We start from the raw sequence: 12,472 nt of genomic DNA, 5'->3' as shown, positions 1-12,472 counted from the left end.
AGGTTTTCAGTGCGTTTGCATGTAATACCTAAGGCGACGTCATAAAGCCAGGAGAGTGAAGGGACCTAGAGAGAGGTAAAGATTCCACATTCCTCTTAGGATGGTACAATATCAATTCTAAGTAAACCGTGAAAAAGTAAACATGTATATTGAAGAGCAACAACTACTCTTTACGCAACTCTATTGAGCAATCTATTAAAAAAATAGAGTTAAAAATGTAATAGAAAAATTAAAACAGTATACTGGTAATTATTCAAGTAATACAAAAGAAGGTAAGAAAGGAGAAAGAGAACAACAAAAAAAGAGTGGGAACTGACAAGAAACAAAACTGTAGACCTAAATCCAAATATATCAACAAATTACGTTAAATGCCAATGGCTAAAACACACGAAGTAAAACACACAGATTATCTAAATGTATTATTAAAAAAGGACACAAGGACAACGACATACTTTTTACCAAAAATCTACTTTAAACACAATGAAATAAATAGGTTAAAAGTAAAAAGAGGAAAAAATATATACTGTGCAAATTGCCAGAAATAAAGAATAGTATTATATAATGATAAAAGGTTTAATTCAGCAAAAAGATAAAATAATACTAATGTGTATGCACCTAATAGGGGAGTTTCAAAATACACAAAGCAAGCACTTTGGTATGAAGTTTGGCAATTTCTTTCTCTTTCTTACTTTCTTTGGCAGTTTCTTATAAAGTTAAATCTACACGTATATTTCCCAGCAATCCCACTACTGGGTATTTACCCTAGAGAAATGAAAACTTATATTCACACAAAACTCTGCACATGAATGCCCACAGCAGCTTTATGAGAGCCAAAAGCCGGAAACAACCATACGTCTTTAAAGGGTGAAAACCAACAAACCGTGGCTCACCCACACAACAAAATATTATTTGGCAATAAAAAGGAATGAACTGTTGATAATACACTACTGATGAATCTCAAAGGTATGATACTAAGTGGAAGAACCTAGTCTCAAAAGGTTTTATATGTATATTGTCTGATTCCATTTACATAACATTTTGGAAAGAACAAAACTATAGAGACAGAGAAGAGATCAATGATTGGTAGGTGTTTACAGGAAGGGGAGGATATGACAGGGAGTTTTTTGGGGTGATAGCACCATTTTGCATCCTGATTGTGGTGATGGTTCCACAAATCTTTTTTTTTTTTTAAAGATTATTTATGTATTTATTTACTTGACAGGGAGAGAGAGAGCACACAAGCAGGGGGAGCAGCAGGCAGAGAGAGAGGGAAAAGCAAGCTCCCCGCTGAGCAGGGAGCGCGATGTAGGACTTGATCTCAGGACCCTGGGATCATGACCTGAGCCAAAGGCAGACACTTAACTGACTGAGCCACCCAACTGCCCCTCCACAAATCCATACATGTATAAAATCTCATTGAACTGTACTTTTTAATGCATGTTCGTTTTAAAAATAAAATAATTTTAAATGAGGCTATTAGAAATAAAACTTTTTATTAAATTCAACTTGTAACTATTAAGCAGTAATTTTTTAAAAGCCCAATGGATATTTTCTTTATATTCTCCACAAAAGAAAACACACTGAATTTTATTTCAGTGGTTGATGCTGAGTGAAAGCCATTCCTGGCAGAGAAGTTTATAGTCTTTCCTCATAATCAAAGATATGATTTAAACTATTACAATGTAGAGTAGGTATTAGCAACTACAGCCTATGGGTCAAATCCAACCGACTGTCTGCTTTATGAATAAAGTTTTATTGGAACATAGATGAACCCTGGAACATAGATGAACCCAATTTTTTTTCATATGGCCTACAATTTCTTTCACATTCAACAGTAAAGTTGAGTGGTTGTGACAGACACTATATGGCCCACAAAGCCTAAAATATTTAATATCTGGCCCTTCACAGAAAGTTTAAAGACCCCTCCTATCAAGTGATGACAAAGCACCAACATAGAGAAGGACAAATGCCAGTCAGCCTGCAAAGAGAACCTGGGAGCCCCAGATACCTTATTTGAGAGTGATTCCGTCACATGCTCTTCCTCTTTGATTACTAACGTACTGGACTCTCGTTTAGGTGGACCAACTTTTGATCTAGCCAAACTTAAAAATTCACTAATGGAATCTTCTTTCTTTTCTTGTTTAGATGTATCCCATCTGGATGATTTTCTTGATTCTGAAAGGTAGGACACAGATGTAAAATCAGAATTAGCAAGCAAAAGGCAAACTCTCCATTATGGCTCTTTAATTCATTCCAGAATATCAGCAAACCTACTATGGGCCAGGAACGGTGTAGGGGTTGGGAATGTGGCAGATGCAGAGGCAGAGTCCTGACCCCAAACAGTAGACATCTGGACTCTTACAACATGAGCTAATGTATTCACATGAACAAGCCTCTTAATGGAGGGAGAGCTTACACTATGTGTACCCATAAGACTTTACTTCTGTTTTCCCGATGGGATAGGGGTTGAGACCATGGTCAGCACATGGACCCAAGGAAGCCCCACTCACTCTCGGGACCTTGGTGCTGTGGTACTTTTTCACTCGATGCTTGAGTTGTAGGCAAGGATGTGGCCTCTGGGAGCGTCAAGAAGTTGAAGACTGAGTATTTGTCACGTTTTACTCTTGGTAAGCCAACCAAAGTTGAACTGTGGGTTGAAAAGAAAATATATATATGAAATTTTAATAACTCATGTTATTAAATAACATCTCATGTTTTTCACCACTAGCTCTTCTACTTGCTAAGAGGTCCCTAAAGGTGATTTTGCTTCTCAAAGCAGTTTAGGAATTTGGTTGGCTGACTTCAGGACCCATGAGGTTTTCCCTAGTAAGATCCCTAGGTTTTTCCTAGTAAGATCCAGAATTTAACTTTGAAAATGTATTTCCAGGGTGCCTGGGTGGCTCAGTCAGTTATGCGTCTGACTCTTTTTTTTTTTTTTTTTAAAGATTTTATTTATTTATTCGACAGAGAAAGAGACAGCCAGCGAGAGAGGGAACACAAGCAGGGGGAGTGGGAGAGGAAGAAGCAGGCTCATAGCGGAGGAGCCTGATGTGGGGCTCGATCCCACAATGCCAGGATCATGCCCTGAGCCGAAGGCAGACGCCCAACCGCTGTGCCACCCAGGCGCCTCATGCGTCTGACTCTTGATCTCAGCTCAGTGCTAGATCTCAGGGTTTTGAGTTCAAGTCCCATGTTAGGCTCCATGCTGGGCACGCAGCCTACTTAAAAAGAAAATGTATTTCCATTATGGAAAAGTTCCACCGCTAAAAATATACCTAAATTTTCTGACAAAACTTCTGATTCAATTATCTGTGCTTTTTTGTAGCGTTTATAATCAAATAAGTGTCGAACTTTTGTAAAGAATTAGCCTAAGTAACATTTTAAATGTAAACTATATGCACATCATTAAAAAGGCAGCAAATTAGACAAGCGTTAAGTTTTTGAAACTTAACTTTTCTGAGTTCTGTGTCTTCCATATGGAATAAAGTTTGCTTCCAGGCCGTTTGCTTATTTTTTTAGTAACAAATCAATGGAAGTTAAATCTGCAAAATTTGCAACTCTAAGCACTTACATGTAAGCTCCTCTAGAAAAAGGGAATTTACATGAGTAGGTGAGAGGGAAAGATAGCTTTAATATAGGAGAGTGAGTACTGATGTAAGGGCAGATTTATCCACTTACTCTGGATAAGGGTCAGGGACATTAAACCTCTTACACAGAAGCTTGTCAGGGTGCCACTCAAATGTGTCTCGGGTGAGCTTCCCGAACATCTTCATCTTCACAGCTGACTGCTTGTCATTGACATCGTTCTGGGAAAAGACATTTATTCTCTTTCATCAAGTGCTCACACCATTGACCTGACTGCTCTTCCACTGAAGAGTTTTCAAGCAATCCTCCAAAATTACAAAACAGCTCTTACACGACAACATTTTTGCTAAACTATATTGGAAGCTAAAAGCATAAAATCATTTCCTGTTCTATAGTGCTATGTATATTGTGATCATTTCACTGAAGGACCTAAAATATTTGTTTTAATTTTAAAATTCATCAGGATAGAGACATGATGGCGACAGACCTCTTGGTCTCGAGGGACTTCCACCTGATCTGAATCGTCCTCCTCCTTGGCATGCGTAAACCTGGAGGACAAGGTCGAGTGGGAAGACACATAGAGTAGGGCTGCCCGAGCAAACTCATCCCGCTCGCGGCCTCGCTCCCACTCTGTCATGCTGGGGTCCAGACAACGTTCCAGGGCATCTATGGTACAAGGAACAAGAAATTGCTTCACTCTTAGGAAAAACATAGGGCTTAAAGGAGCATATCCGGTGGGTTCCATGGTATCCCTATAGATTTTAATAGATTTTACCAAATTTTACCCTGGTTTCTAAGAGCATGGTGGGGAGTACTCGTCAGGTAATAGTGTTTCCCGCTCAACATGATTCTTTTATTGAATTCTGTCTACCTCAGAAAACAGAGAAAAACATTTGAGGACTAATGCATGTCAAATCTTCGAAGCCAGGAACTTGCTACCACTCCAAGACAGTGATAAGTTCATTCCAACTATACTCCTAAGTTTTGGCAGAAAAACACTCCTTTTTCTAACTTTTTTTAAATTTAACAAATAAACATTAGTGGGTGGGTTCTTCATAGGGACCAAAGACACAGGAGACTGAGATCTGCTTTTGAAAACCAATGCCTTGGGTGCCAGGGTGGCTCAGTCAGTTTAAGCGTCTGCCTTTGGCTCAGGTTATGATCTCAGGGTCTTGGGATCAAGCTCCACCTCGGGCTTCCTGCTCAACAGGGAGCCTGCTTCTCTCTCTCTCTCCCTCTGCTGTTCCCCACCACTTGTTCTTTCTCTCTTTCTCTCTCTCAAATAAAATATTTTTTTAAAAAAAGAAAGAAAACTGAAGCCTCAGATTTGCTGACGACTCTCACAGCCACTACTGTGAACAGCTATCCCTCTCCTCAGTCTGCCCATAGCCACTCCGTGGATTGGAGAGTGATTTTCCCCCCTTGTAATGGTTCAACAGCCAACTACCTTTTTAAATCAAATTTTAGACCATGATTTAGGGCGGGTTGATTAGGATTTTAAGATAAAGGGGGAGATGACCTTGTTCTCTTGGTGTGAAATGCAACACTCACAGAAGGCAAGCATCTGCAAACAGTAAACGGTCTGTGGTTTAGCACTAGCCACGGCCAAGGCGTGTTCTCGACTTAAAACAGCTATCTTTGGAACCTGAGATATGGAGAAACACAAGCTCCTTGTTCTTACTTTCTGAGGTCAAGGGCCAAGGACTACAATCTTTGTAGTGTTTGCAGGCGGACGAAGCAAAACGCTGGCAGAGTGGGCTGTTTCAACTTCAGATCTGGGACTAGGGCCAGAAAAGCAAAAGTGCTTCCCCCGGCTGAGAGGTGGGAGACCCAGGCCTAGCACCCACCTTTCTGACCCCGTTTCATATTTACTAAAAACTCTTCATATCGTTTTTGCTTTTCTGGATCTTTTGCGAAAGGTTTGAAGTTGCTGGCTTTTGTGGTGGCTGTCCCTCCACTCGATGCCACGCGCCACGAGCAGTGTCCGACGTCTGGAGAGGACGGCTGGGGTCTGCTGCTTGAGGCAGCCTGGGCCAGACTCCTGGCCCTGAGTTGAGCTGCTTTCAGGTCAGTTGCGTGCTTCATTTCTTTGATCCTCTCTTTATCTTTTTGGGACAGAAACTCCAACACTGAAGTAGCCGAACCTAAATGAAAACAATAACAGGAAGAGATGAAAAATACCCTAACACAACTATATTGACGTTTCTGTGGTACATCCACATTCAATATCACAAATGTATGTCACTGGAGTATTTTACACTTACTTTTTCATCTGTATTTGTATCATCCCTGTGAACTAGACAGTGAGGAAATAACAAGACTCGTGTTTTACAGCGGGCAAAAGTGCAGGCCAATACGCAGATGTTTATCAGGTGAGTGAGTGGTCCTAGAACGAGGGAGCTGACATCCCCGGCTTGGGACCCTCAGCCTGAGCGGCCACCACTGGACAGTCCTGCCCTGCACAAGCCCCGGTTCAGAGCCAGCTGCCCCTGCACTGCTCACTCCTGTCACAACATCCCCGGAGCACTGGCCTGGGCCACGGGGACACCGCAGACAAGGCCCCGCTCTCACTAGCTGGGGGTGTGGGCATTAGAGAAGCCCAATGTCAACCCCGGAGGATGGCTATGAGAGGAGGGCCGTAAAGGAAACAGGGTGACACCACCAAAGGAGACTTAGAGGCAAGGGCTGGGAGTGGGGGGTGGGGAATCACTAGCGCATATGGGGGGGCAGGAAAAGCCTGGAAGCTCCCTCCAAAGAGATCATATTTGTGGTGAGTTGAGTAAAAGAAGGAGCCAAAGCGTGAGGGAAGAGCAGAGGCAGAGGAGACAGGGAACATCAAGGCCCCAGTGGCTGGCATGTCATGGTCGGCAGGGTCTGAGGGCAGAAAGCAGGATTACAAGACTGCAACTCAGGAAAGTGGAATAAGACATGGCCTGAAAAGGAGACAGGGCTGGATCGCATAGCCTGGGGGGAAGTCTGGATTTGTCTTCAGTGTGAGAAAGACTGGAGTGTTTTAAGAGGGGCAGTGATATGATTCGGTTTATCCCGCTGCCAGTGAGGGGAACGGACAGCAGAGAGGAAGGCTGGGCAGTAAGGAGGCCAATAATGAGGCCCCACAATGATCCAGGTGTGGGAGATGGGCGCTTACTCCTGGCTGGAAGCAGCGGAAATGCAGACATGATGGGGTCCCCAGCATGTTGGGGGCAGTGCTGAGAGGACTTGCTGATGGACTTGGAGTGGGGGCAGGAATTAGGATTCCTACATTCTGGTCTAAGCAGTGGGTCACTGGTGGCATCATTCACTGACAACAGGAAGACCAGGGCAAGAGCAAGTCTGGAATAGGAAGTGGGGAACCAAGACGTCTGCTCTGGTCTATTATATGTGAGATATCTATCAGGCTCCTGATCGCCAAGTCCAAGGTCACCTCTCACCGTGGGTCTTTCTGTGCCAACCTACAAGAGATTCTCCGCACTTCTCCACACTTCCAGGTACACTTGTTGCTTTTAGGCGTTCAGGAAAGAGTTACATACCCTTTTCCCTGAGGAAAAAAATCACACGTTCCCAGGCTCTGCAGGGACAGGGAAGGTACCCATGTCCTCATCTGCACCACATTCCTGACAATTATTCCAAGTCTGAAAACTGCTGAGCTTCAGACCAGGGCTGTGATTTCTTTTTTTTTTTTTAAAGATTTTATTTATTTATTTGACAGAGAGAGACAGCCAGCAAGAGAGGGAACACAAGCAGGGGGAGTGGGAGAGGAAGAAGCAGGCTCCGAGCGGAGGAGCCTGATGTGGGACTCGATCCCATAATGCTGGGATCACGCCCAGAGCCGAAGGCAGATGCTTAACGACTGAGCCACCCAGGCGCCCCAGGGCTGTGATTTCAATGGCACGACCCAAGCTTATGTTAGAAGACAAGTCTTAAGAAGTAACGGATCTGTACACTGCTACGTGTGCCGTTCACAATACACAATTTTGCTCTCCCCGTGTGGGAATACTGAACCACCTAAAAGGTGTCGTTGAGAAAACAACTTTGCATTTTGGTTTTGGTAACTCCAGTTACTATAAACGTAACGTTCGTCATCTTCTTCGTGGCACCTACCTTGAACGGGTGTTTCTCCCAGCAACTCCCCCCGCTTGGAGGCATTCAGTTGGTGCCTACTGAGTGTCCCCGGGTCGGGCACTGGCTTTCCAGCTGACTCAGACAACACCTGGAGTAAGCGGGAGTTCTCTGAGGTTGCAGCTACCACAGGTCTGAAGTAATGCACCGGTCGATAGTCTTTCGGCAATTCAGGTGGTGGGTAAGTCTTAAAAAAACAAAACAAAACAAAAAAACTCAGAAAAGACAGGTTGTGAGATGACCGTGTTTGATTTAACCTAGAAAACCGTAACCAGTGAGCGTTGTTAACCCTGACCTCGCCAGGCCCGCCTCCAGCGGGGAGGTCGCACTGGGCACAGCCTTGCCAGGTGTCCAGCCGACATCCATTCTGGATCTGGAGGGCCACGGGGACCGCATCATTCTCATGGCCACACATTTTTAATGTTACCCCCCACCCACTTCTACAGAGAGATGAGAATATGCACATTTTATGTGATAAGAAAGATGACAAGAGTTAACACAACGTACTGGCCCACACGCAGAACTGGCCTACTGTAAATCAGAACATTTAGAAAAGTATGATTCGAGACTTAGAAAAAATAATAACTTTAAATAAGTTGCTTTTAAATTCAGAATTCTTTTTCTGGTTACATTTCAGTTCCAAATTAGAGCTTCGGGACCTATTTTTTGATCTGAGGTAGTTTTAATTCAAAGGCTGACCGGACTGAAATTGAAATATATTTGAGGAATTCAGGCACTGATGATGACAGAACAGATACATTAAAAGAAAAGTACTGGGTACTTTTAAATCACTGTGCTAAACAGTCTCCCTTGCTCTGAGTCTAACAAACACGTATTTATGGACAGTCTTATATAAGCCATTTTCTAGAGCTTTCGGCTACCCAAAACCCTGAGCTCTGTAACCAGGGCTGACCGAACACTCTCTGGCTGTGGTTCTGGGGCCCGGCTGCACACAGGGCTCCCCTGAGGGTTTAACGACACTGATCCCGCGTCCAACCGCACAGAGTTGGCGCCAGGTGGGGTTCCTAGGTGGCTGAAAGGTGCAGCCGGGGTAAGCACCTGGCACTGTGACAGCCTGTGGAAGAGGGCTGGCATCACTGCCAGGAGATCTCATTTCTTTATTGTCTCAGCTTGACCACCTTCTCTGAACGCGTGGACTCCCACATCAGCTGGCAAACACTCTTTTATGGCTGTGACACAAAAATCCAGAGGAGCACGACAGCAAGGAGGGGTGAGCAGCCATGGCTCTTCTTAATGCCCTCCAGTGGCTGCAAAGCATTTCCCTCCCTCTGAATCACTGTTCTGTTTGGCCTCTGGATGCAGAGGCTGGGTTTTTGGCCACACGTGTAGAAAACCGGCCTGTCTGTGAAAGGCTAGGTGAACACAGCCCTTCCCTGAGTCGCTCCCGCCCAAAGCACTACTCCAGCAACAGCGCCTTGGCCCCGCTACAGTGAAGAGTGAATAGTAAATTCGAGCTTCTGGCACCCTGCTGGGGGAGGGCTACATTTGGGGGCCAGGGCTTAGTCCTACTAAGCTCTGGAGGGAGGGAGTCCTTGAGCCCTGAGTCAAGTGAGTATTTCTCAGCATTTTTAATGCTCTCCTTTCACACACATAAGAAAAACCCCATTCTTCTCTGATGCTACTTGACATTTTTGGCAATAATGGCGGCTTAGGATGTGCTCAACGCTGTTCTGAATATATTTGGCTCGCTGTTACAACATGCTATCACAACTAAACAAATCAAAGCTGCTGCAACCCTAAATGTGTTTTTTTAGGCTGCAATGCCCCTGACCTCCCCTGTTCTGAAGGACCACAGGCCAAGCCACAGAGGTACTTAACAAATGTTTGCTGAATACAGAAACAAAGAGCAAATTAAAGTATGGAACCATCTAAAACGGGATGCCAAGAAGGTAAATGGCCAGGAGCCCCACCTGAGCCACCAGCACCCATCACCCAGTGATGTCTGCCTGCGAGCACGTGGCTCTGATGGGTGGCAAAGAGAACCACTTGGCCTAAGCTGGACAACGATCTCACAAAAACAGGACTCTCTGGAAAAGCATGTGGAGCTCTCCATGGGGCTTGACCTGCATGCACTTGGCCTCTCTCCCTTCTGTTTGCCCAGACAAGGAGTCCAGGGAACCCTGTCCACACCAGCCAACGCTCTTCATGGCATTCAGAAGGAGGCAGGATGGGGGCATTTTATGACTTAAGGACTACTTTTCCTTAAGTTACATTGCCCTTGGAATTATATCAATTCCATTTCCCCCCTTAGTTTCTAATGTAATTCTTTTTTTAATGGAAATAACCACTTACTTAGAGCTTGGATTTAAAAGATTAGCGATTAAAAAAAATAAATAAAAGGTCAACAATTAGGTATTTTGGCTATATTTTGATTACTGACTGACATTTCTAATGCAGAATATGTTTACCTGGACAATCACTCGTAATTATACTGTTGCTTTTTGAAAACAAAATTTACTTACTTTTCAATTGTTAGTATAATAGCTCAGATTACATAGCAGCAAAGACTTTAAGTACTAAACCAGTAAAACAAACAAACAAATAAATAAATGCTTTCCTTACTTTCTTAGAAGATAAAGGTTTAGAAGCCAAGGAAAATCCATCCAAAATTTTGCCAATGTATCGAAGATCTTTCTCTGGTTCTACAAAATGATGTCATTGATTAATTTCAGAAGCAGAGAAGGTTAGAATAAGACAAAGACGTCAGTTTTTTTAATCTCCAAGAACATAAATACTATAAGTCACACATGATTATCTCGCAGAGATAGCAGTAAAGGGGAGGGAAGAATGGTACATAAAGCCCTCACACCTCTATTGACTCAGTGACTGGCAGCCTGGCCCACAGCACCCTCGGCTGATTAGGCTGCCCCGGATGTGAGGTTATGGCTCTCCCAGACAAGTACCTCAACACTGTCTTTAGAAAAAGTACCTTAGGTCCTAAGCTAAGCCTCAGGACACCAAAGAATAGACTCTGTGGAATAAAAGATCTCAAGAAAAACCATCAAAAGCACAAGTATGGTTAAAAATAAAATCATAACCATGAGAGAGTCATTTCTAAAACCAGGTAAAGAGCCAGGGGAGACTACCCCACAATTTCCTTAGCAACTATCCAAATAAAGCACAGAAGACAATACAACCAGGTCAGCCAGTAATCTAATCTCAGTTCAAATTAAAAGGTACTTTTTTTTTTTTTTCCAAATGAAATTCTAACAAGAGATAAAGATCACTAAAGATCACTCAGGAAACAGAATGACCAATGCCCTCTTGACTTGGAGCCAGGATTGGTCATTGGTTGTGGAGACAACCTCCTGGATGGGGCTCTTTGATTCTCAAGGATTTCTTGAGTATAGTGGTTATGTCAAAAATCCATATGCAGGGGTGCCTGGGTAGCTCAGTCAGTTAAACGCCTGCCTTCGGCTCAGGTCATGATCCCGGAGTCCTGGGATCAAGCCCCACATCGGGCTCCCTGCTCAGCGGGGAGCCTGCTTCTCCCTCTCCCTCTGCTGCTCCCCCTGCTTGTGCTCTCTGTCAAATAAATAAATAAAATCTTTAAAAAAATATCCATATGCACGAACTGCATTTTCTGTAGCCATAAGCTCCTTCTGCATGTGTACCATGAGCACGTGCACAAGCTGGCTATCAGGTCCTGAAGTAGACATGGCCACCCACGGTGCAGGTGAGACTGAAGTCTGCGGACACTTATAATGCAGCTCAGCTCTGTAACTATCCTTCCCCCACAAAAGCATTCTTTGCACTTCAACCCATGTTGAACTTTTGTACCAGCTTCTGAAGTTCCTAAAATTCTGTGGGGTAATTTGGGATTAATTTCCACACTCTTGGCACCCCTATGTTTATAGCAGCATTATTTACAATAGCCAAATTATGGAAGCAGCCCAAGCATCCATTGATAGATGAATGGATAAAGACGACATCGTATATATACACATTAAGGAATATTACTCAGCCACCAAAAAGAATGAAATCCTGCCATTTGCAATGATGTGGCTAGAGCTAGGGAGAATTAGGCTAAGCAAAATAAGTCAGTTAGAGAACGACAAACACCATTTGCTTTCACTTGTATGTGGAATTTAAGAAACCAAACAAACGAGCAAAGGGAAAAAAGAGAAGAGGAGACAAACCAAGAAACAGACCCTTAACTATAGAGAACTAATGGTTACCAGAGGGGAGGTGATTGGGAGGATGGGTGAAATAGGTGATGGGGATTGGGGCTCCTGGGTGGCTCAGTTGGTTAAGTCCCCAACTCTTGGTTTTGACTCAGGTCATGATCTCATGAGTTGGACAGAGCCTCATGTCGGGCTCAGCACTCAGTGGGGAGTCTGCTTGAAGATTCTCTCCCTCTGCCCTCCCTCCATTTGCGTGTGCTCGCACGCACATATCCGTGTGCGCTCTCTCTCAAATAATAAATCTTAAAAAAAAAGAAAAGAAACAGGTGATGCAGACTAAGGAGTGCACCTGTCATGAGAGCACCAGGTGATGTATGGAATTGTTGAATCACTACATTGTACACCTGAAACTAACTAACATACACTGTATGTTAACTAAACTGGAATTAAATTTAATTTTAAAAAACTTTCATACTCTATTTTAATTTTAAAAAACAACTTTCACACCAATTTTGTATTCATTTAAAGCCCAGCAATTTTACTTTTATGAATTTGTTCTGAAGAAATAAAAAACAAATGTTTATATTTATTATAGCCATATGGATCATGAAAAAAAAATAAAA

General features: G+C 43.4%; 1 protein-coding gene across 2 annotated transcripts in view; it reads right to left on the bottom strand.

Annotated features, from left to right (window-relative positions):
- Positions 1 to 12,472, bottom strand: part of GPATCH1 (G-patch domain containing 1) — a 46,852-nt gene that overhangs the window by 12,423 nt on the left and 21,957 nt on the right. For both annotated transcript variants that reach the window (XM_008689060.2, XM_040633705.1), the window contains exons 9-15: positions 10,288 to 10,367; positions 7,687 to 7,891; positions 5,433 to 5,729; positions 4,073 to 4,251; positions 3,679 to 3,806; positions 2,511 to 2,647; positions 2,009 to 2,175 (exon numbers count right to left, since the gene is read on the bottom strand). In XM_008689060.2, coding sequence (XP_008687282.1) covers positions 2,009 to 2,175; positions 2,511 to 2,647; positions 3,679 to 3,806; positions 4,073 to 4,251; positions 5,433 to 5,729; positions 7,687 to 7,891; positions 10,288 to 10,367 — 1,193 coding nt within the window. The remainder of the gene's footprint in view (positions 1 to 2,008; positions 2,176 to 2,510; positions 2,648 to 3,678; positions 3,807 to 4,072; positions 4,252 to 5,432; positions 5,730 to 7,686; positions 7,892 to 10,287; positions 10,368 to 12,472) is intronic.

Source organism: Ursus maritimus, unplaced genomic scaffold (assembly GCF_017311325.1).
Source record: "Ursus maritimus isolate PB19 unplaced genomic scaffold, ASM1731132v1 scaffold_19, whole genome shotgun sequence".
Taxonomy (NCBI): domain Eukaryota; kingdom Metazoa; phylum Chordata; class Mammalia; order Carnivora; family Ursidae; genus Ursus; species Ursus maritimus.
Note: the sequence above shows the minus strand (reverse complement) of the source record. Positions and strands in the feature narration are given on the sequence as shown.